General features: G+C 41.0%; 1 protein-coding gene and 1 non-coding gene across 3 annotated transcripts in view; one reads left to right on the forward strand and one right to left on the reverse strand.

Moving 5' to 3' along the window:
• The window catches only part of SMARCAD1 (SNF2 related chromatin remodeling ATPase with DExD box 1), a 94,747-nt gene extending 88,110 nt beyond the window's left edge, over nt 1–6,637 (reverse strand). The window contains exons 1-2 of one of the 2 annotated variants that reach the window (XM_075544015.1): nt 6,532–6,637; nt 5,691–5,926 (exon numbers count right to left, since the gene is read on the reverse strand). In XM_075544015.1, the coding sequence (XP_075400130.1) occupies nt 5,691–5,880 (190 nt within the window). In that variant the 5' untranslated portion in view covers nt 5,881–5,926; nt 6,532–6,637. Of the gene's footprint in view, nt 1–5,690; nt 5,927–6,193; nt 6,398–6,531 lie in introns of those variants that run through there. The other variant, XM_075544014.1, reaches the window with a different exon arrangement.
• On the forward strand, nt 3,965–4,154 carry LOC142443911 (U2 spliceosomal RNA). The gene has a single exon (XR_012783636.1). It is a non-coding gene; the product is annotated as a U2 spliceosomal RNA (small nuclear RNA).
• Nucleotides 6,638–7,748: the final 1,111 nt, after the last annotated feature.

Below are 7,748 nucleotides of genomic sequence, written 5' to 3' on the forward strand. Positions count from 1 at the left end.
CAATAGTGAGGATGGCAGGGGCCTACGTAGTGTTTCATTTGACTATACAGTGGATGGCTATGAGTTGGAACTGACTCAATAGCACTTGACAACATTAAATTCAATTCCTATTTCCGTCCAGCTGACCAGCAAAAGCCATCAAATGCATGTCTTATACAGTCTCCTAAATTACTTCTCAAACTCTACTGTCACTTACCTATACATAGACTGCAATTCAGGTAATAGCTTCATTAATGGTCTTCCCGCACTGAAATTCCTTATGGTACATATCAAATACAGTCTACCTTTCTTGGAATAACATATGAAGAAAGGTTCATTACACAGAAGTTTCTACTTCTATTACATATCTACATTGTGCTACTTTCTCTTCCATACCCAAGAACTTATCATAGACATTTTCATTAGAGCAACATATTCATATAAAAAATAATGAAATTTTTCTATGATTTTTTGAAGCCCCCTACCTTTTAATACTTTCATCCCATATCCATTCAATAAACAATTGTTTATCGTGCACTCCTAAAGTCACCTGTCTGTGAAGTCTCCTGAAACTCCTGAGAAATAATGGGTAACTTAAACATTTATGAATCAGATTTGTGATTCTATTCTGCTTAATGTCATCCCTTATGATATGATTTTTCAGATGAGTTTAATTATATACTTGCATGTCCTTTCCTGGTGTTCCTGGGGCTCATGCTCTGCTCATATTTTTAACTTTTATACCCCAAACTTGGTTGGTTCTTCCATCTCAATCATTTGTCATTTCCACACAAATGCTTTTGCATTTGCACAGACACACACATGCAGGCACACACAAGCGAAACAATGTGCAAAAATAACAACCACTGAGGACTCTGGACATTGAAGGCAAAGTAAACCTGGAGAGGGAAAAACATGGGCTAAATGTATGGCCCCAAATCTAAAGTTTAGTGTAGATTTAGACCAGCTTTGGGGAGCCTGTCATATCAGAGAGCAAGTACGTATGGCTGGAAATGCCTGATGGCTACGGGATCTTCAAAATCAGAAAATGTGGAGGGATCTTATATCCTATGTATAATGCGGTAACATCACTCACTCATCCATCCATCTATCCTCCTTGCTTCAACGCACACTGAGAACTCCTTCATGCCAGTCACTGTTCTGAATGTTCTGGATAGATAAGTAAAAGAGAAGCCAAGGAAATACAGGTATCAAAGCTGAGGGCATCTATCCAGCAGACAAGGTGTTATTCTCATGGATCTTATATTCCAGTGAGGGAGACATAAACTACAAACCTGCAATCTCAGGTAGTAACATTAGGAAGGCAAAAGGAGTAATACGAAGGTGATGGTTGTCTGGGTGTCACGGAGCTGGTTTAGGATCTCAGCAAACCATATGATAGAACACAACTACCACGTAGGCTTTTCTAGGTTGCTTTTTCTAGGTTGCTTTTTCTGGAAGGAGTTGTTGCCAGATCTTTTTCCCACAGAACAGTGAGTTCAAACTGCCAGTCTTTTGATTAGTAGCCAAATGCCGAACCACTGTGTCAAGAGGGCTCCTGTCAATATAGGAGGAAAGAGACCTAGTTCATAAAAAGAAATCAGGGAAGACTTCCTAAAAACCTGGCATTTCATTCACATGAAATCAAATAAAGGAGCTGTGTGAACACAGAAACATAAAAGATCATCAAAGTAAAAGAATCAGCAAATGGAAATCTGCAGAGAGAGCATGGTGCTTGGAATATTCAAGAACAAGTATGGAGCAGCTATGATGTAACTAATGGTCTCTTCCTGTTTGGAGGAAAGATGAAAGAATTGAAGATACAATGAAATAAACAGTCCAGTGGACGAATAGACCCATGAAGCTTGGCCGTCAGACTCGAAAACTAGAAACTAAACGGTGCCTAGTTAACAATACCAACTGTTTTAGAAGGGATCGTGCCTTAAAAGATCCTGGATGGAGTGGGTGAAAATTTTTCATGTAACAAACTCAAATTTTAAACTTAAAACAGACGTACTAGTCAGAGACTGGTTAGAACCCCCAAGACGATGATTTGTAGTCATCCTTCAGATCTGGAAATGAAATCCTGTGGTTCAACTTTCAGCCAAAGGACAGACAGGTTTTAAGGGGAGCAGTACACTGGGGAGGTACACACAACTTAGATAACCAAACGCTTGAGATCAAAAGAACAGCACGTGTTCCAGGAAAAGTTCAGAGAGGTCAGGAAAAATAGAGAATGGAAGCAGCCACAGGGCAGCGTGAGCTGTGGTATTATGGACAAGACTGCACTGAGATGAAACAATCTAAACACGAATTGTGAGTGAAAGACTGAATCACTCGGCAAACCTTTCCCCAATTCACAATAAAGTTTCTTTAAAAAGAAACAAACAAAAACAAATGAATTTTAAAAAAGAAGAAACCATTAAGGCCACGGCACAGTAACTGAAAGAGTAGGAAAGGGACATCAACTCTTCATAGTGAGGGTAACAGGACGAGCAATTTTACATTTCTTTGCAATATGAACTGCCTTAGACCCCTAATATACAGATACGGCACTACACTGCAGTGCACTATAGAAGTCATAATACAACTCAGTGACATGTGCTCCGTGTTGCACAGCCATCACCATAACCCAATTCCAAAATTTTCTTCACTCTTAGCAAAAACCCAATAAATAAAACTTTCCTATTTTCCTCACCCACTTGCCCTTCGTGGCCACTAATCCTTTTTTATTTGGCTTTTCTGGACATTTCTTTCAAGTGGTGTCACACAATGCTTGGAATCTGACATTTTCAAGGTTCATGTACATTGTGATGCATGTTAGAATGATGACTCTCTTTAATGGCTGAGTGAACAGTCTCCATTAAATGAACTATTTACCTGCTGGTGGACACTTTGCACCCTTAAGATAGTGTGAATAAAGCTTTGCTAAAACTGATGTATAAGTTAATCATAATCATAAATGTTACCAGATGATGATAAAAGGAAAAATCAATATTCATACCCCAATGATTCTTCCAACCTCCAACTCCAGTCAGGGTTTTCAATATAACTTCAGTATCTTATCTTTCTACAGGCTTCAACATAAAATTTAACCTTCTCCTCCAACAAGCTAAATTGGAGAATGTATTATACTTACTTACTGAAATACTAAGATAGCTGAGCAGTGCATTACAATGGACCTTTAAACACCAATTCTAATGTAAAACACCACCATTTCCCCCCAAGCACCTAAATACCTAACAGTCACCTTATCTCAATCCTACCCACAGATTCCCCACCCCCTTTTCTTGCCTTTTTAATCCTCTCCATTTCCGCAGTATCAAGTTCAGATTATAAAATTTCATGTATTGGCTAACAATGTATTACCATTCATTACTGCTCAAAACACTCTCATTGCCATTGGGTCTACTCTGACTCAGGGTGACCCTATAGGACAGGATAGAACTGCCCCTGTGGGTTTCCTAGATTGCAACTCTTTACAGGAATAGAAAATGTCATCTTTCTTCTGTGAAGTGGCTGGTGGTTTTGAACTGTTGACCACTCTTCTACAAAGCAACTTCCTTTTGTCTTTTAACTATTCTATCCAAAAAGGATCCCTAGGACCTGTAACATAATATTTAGCTTTCTTAACATTAATTTTCCAAATTTCTAGAATCACCTACAATCATCTTTTCAAGAAAGTCCTACACTCCCATTAGAAGAATGATAACCATTCCTGGAATGAATTTCGTTTTCATACTTCTCAGTATTATTAAGACTTACCATTCAATTCTTACAATCTCAATTACTAAGAAACCCTGATGAATGAAGTCAATTCCCAATAAAGAAAATAGAAGTTTACCCAGAAACAAAATAATGTAAAAAAACATCTGGTTAATCATAGCAATTAAGAATGTCCCCATATCAATACAAGAAATAACTAAAGCATTGCACTGAATACAAAGTGTGTACAAAGTGTTTTTACATTAAGATATTAAAAAGAATCGCTTCTCAGCTTTTTGGCTAAAACAAGTGTAGTAATTGTTCTTATCAGCTTAATATCTGATGAATTCTCTATCCGAGGACAATATATTAAATGGATTTTTGGAGCAGGGAGTTGGAACAGGAGCTTGCTCCGTCCACTCCACGCTTCGACCTGGCATTGCAGTACTTCCAGGAACGGTGCACCAAAAAAAAAAAAAAGAGAGAGAGATGCTTTGAGAATGATTGGGGAAGGGAATGTGCGGATGTGCTTTATACAATTGATGTATGTATATGTATGGATTGTGATAAGAGTTGTATGAGCCCCTAATAAAATGTTTTAAAAAAAGAGAGAGATATTAAAAAGAACTCTGGGTCCCAGACTGTAAATGACCTAATGGTGAATACTTAACTAAATGAAGTTGAACCTTCTAAGTTATCTCAAGAATCCCTGTATTTGGCCTTCCTTGCTCTTCCTAATGACATAAGAAAGCAAATGAATACAATTACTGCAAATAATAATAAAGTAACTAAGAGTCGGGCCATCAAGCACAGCATCTATAACGCAAATCACGTTATCTGTTGATAAAAAGAACTGTTTAAAATCCTTCACAACATTCAGACAAGTTCAATACTCCTTATAGCTGGTCTTTCAAAATTTGACTCACAATTACTACGCAATCTAATCCATTAAATCATTCTATACCATGTTCCATTTCCACTAAATTATTCAGAAATGTTATTCCAATTATAATCTGTAGGGAATGTGAAACCATGTGACATTGCTGCATAAAATAGGTGAGAATCAAACAGAGATATCAAAGGTGAGATTGCCCATCAGTGAAGCTTAATGAATTGAAATATTGATTTTTTGCAGAAATGCTTATTATTCCCTTATTGCAATTATATCTCCACTTCACAGACAACCATATATCATGAATAGGGGCTTATGGTTGTGGATCAGACTGCTAAGAATTGAGTGCTGGCTATACCAGCTTCCTAACCTTTGACCTTGGGCCACTTACTGAACTTCTCTAGGTCTCACTTTTGGCAAATATGGAAAATGCCTAGCACAGAAGCTTGCTTCACAATGAAATGAAATACGAAGCATTCCGCACTGTGCCTTAAACAGTAAGGGCTTGATTTACACGCCTCTCGTAACTGTTTGACAAGTGTAGGTTAAAATGAAGATCATCATTTTCAGATTTCTCTCAAATCCTATTGTCTGAGCCAACTTGAAGAGATTACTTTAAAAAAATTCATTCGATGTAAAGAATAGTAATTATTCATTTGCACTATGAGGATATTCAAAAATTAGATGGTGGCAACATCTGAATGTAATTTGATATTCATCTGTGCATAAGAGGTCAACTTCAGGCACTAGAACAATGCCTAATTTAAAGCAGGAGATGCATAGACTTTAAGGGAAACTGTAATAAATAAATACTTCTGGACAAATGGGAGCCCCCAATTTGTCACTGAACATTGTCACATTGCACATTGTCTAAGGATGATCTAAATCCTAATTTCACCTTCTATCACTGGGCCATCCACTGAGAATTACATAAAAGTGAAGCAAATGAATGAGTACTCCTTGGAGGTACAAGGCAAGCCCAAATCTATGTTTTAAAGGAAACAATGTAAGACAATCAGTATATTTGACAGTAATAAAAGAGTCCCCTTTTGCCTTTCATCTTTGAAGCAATTCCTTGATACTATTTGCTACAATTTGCAACATTATAACTCACCTGTTTTTTCAGTTATATCTGAATCAGGAGTGCCTGGCCTGCTAACTTCCCCATCAGCATTCTCCTCTTCAGCACTAAGAGAAATGGGAGAAGAAGGGCCAGCCTGTGGGGGTGGTGGGGTTGCTTCGGGGGCCTCCTCAATCTTATTCCTTTTCTCAAAACGAAAACGGTCCAGGTTGAAAAGACTCATTGTGATACACCACCACGCCGCGGGGTTGGGGCAAAGAATAAACTATCTGCAAGGGGAAATAAAGAGAAAAAGAGACCATGAAACAACACAAAGCCTTCGCCGTTCATTCCCAAGGCGATAGAGGGCCTACGAACATGCCAGTGGCTCGGGAAGACTGTGATGGCTGCGCCTCATGGTAGCCACAAGAATCATACAGGGGGGGCGGGTAGCTCTTTTTATTTTCCACTGCTGTTCTTTTTCATTTCCCTTCGCCCCCCACCCCCACCCCGCCTTGCTCGAATCGCAAGCTGACCCTCGTGCAACATCCTCTTACCCCGGCACGCGCGGGCGCGTTCCCACGCCAACCCCCCAGCGGGCCGCGCGCCCGCCCACGGCGACAGGCTCCCGCACTACGGAGCGCTCAGCCTCGAGGGAGGACGTGCCAGGGCCCGAGGCTCGACACTTCGGGGACACAAAGGGGCCAAAGCAGGGGAGCGGCGGACGCCGTGCAGCCGGGCACCCGCCCGGAAGTTGACGCGACGCGACCGCAGCTGAGGGGAAGCGGATCGGACCGGGGCACACGGGAGGGTTCCGAGGTGCGCATGTGCCGGGTCGTCTCTCGTCAGGCTTACTCGTTTCACCCTATTTTTATACATCCCGCAGTAGACTTACAGAGTAGCCGCCTCCGTGCGAAGAAACGGGGTTAGAAAGAAAATAGTAATTGCTGGCGTAAAGCGACGGTAGCCCGGCCGGGACTTTTCACAGAGACACCCGAAGGAGCGCGCAGTGATGACGCAAGACGCAGCCTAGCCTGGTCTCTCCGAGCGGGTGCGCGCAAGGAAGGTGTCCCAGTGCGCGCGGTTGGGATTGCAAATCACTCCTGCTGCTGCCCGGGGAGCGCGCGGTTCTGCCTTTCTCGGTCTTACCAAGGCAATGGTTAGATAATGCAACAATCAATAGCATAATAGTAATAGACGGGATAGAACGTGGTGTGTAAAACATGCATTATAATATATAAGGAGCATAGTAGTAATTTGCTAAATGTCTTACAGGTATACAATTCTTACCTGAAACAGTCTCAAAAGAAGGAGACTCAAAACGCGTGGCAATAGTGTGCCAGGACTTTAAACACTTAGCAGAAGGCTACAGTTGATAAACCCTAGCTCCATTTTGAGTCTTGTTCTCAATACAGCTCCATTGAGTTCTCTACAAATCAGCAATGTAACAATATAACCCTAGGGAAGAGTGTGTTTGAAAGTAGATTACAGTCCCTAGCCATCCTAGGGAGGGCTTGGCTGCCCCTCAGGCAACTGCCAGGGAGCGGGGAATTCTACCCTGCCTTATATGGTCATGCCATAAATCAAAATTGACTTGATGGCAGGGGTTTTGGTTTTCTGATTTGGTGCCCTGGATGGAAATTGGAGTAAGAGAGCCACAGACCAAATATATCCTCACCTAGGTGGTTAGAGGGCCCTAGAAAAAAACATTTTTCTAATCTGCAAGGTCAGCAATTCAAAACCTCCAGCCAGCCCCTCCTTAGAAGGAAGATGAGACTCTAATCCATAGTAAGTGACAGTCTCAGAAACCCAGAGGCAGTTGTAGTCTTTCCTGCAGGACCATTATGTATTGGAATCAACTCAATGGTGGTGTTTGGATTTTGGTTTATATTCCCTTTCTGTGACAGTACTGAACTGGCCTATCACCCATCATGGTTTTGTGTTGATTGGCTTTGATTTTGCATTAGAGCTTAAATTATGAACACCCTGGTTTCCAGAAGGCTGTAGGTGACACTGAGAGCCCAAACTCCATTTACAGAGTCCCCACATAGATTAAGCCTCCATTGATTCCTTCTGACCACTATTAACTCAAATCTAGTGTTGACTCAGGAT

This window comes from Tenrec ecaudatus, chromosome 3 (genome assembly GCF_050624435.1).
Source record: "Tenrec ecaudatus isolate mTenEca1 chromosome 3, mTenEca1.hap1, whole genome shotgun sequence".
NCBI classification, from domain to species: domain Eukaryota; kingdom Metazoa; phylum Chordata; class Mammalia; order Afrosoricida; family Tenrecidae; genus Tenrec; species Tenrec ecaudatus.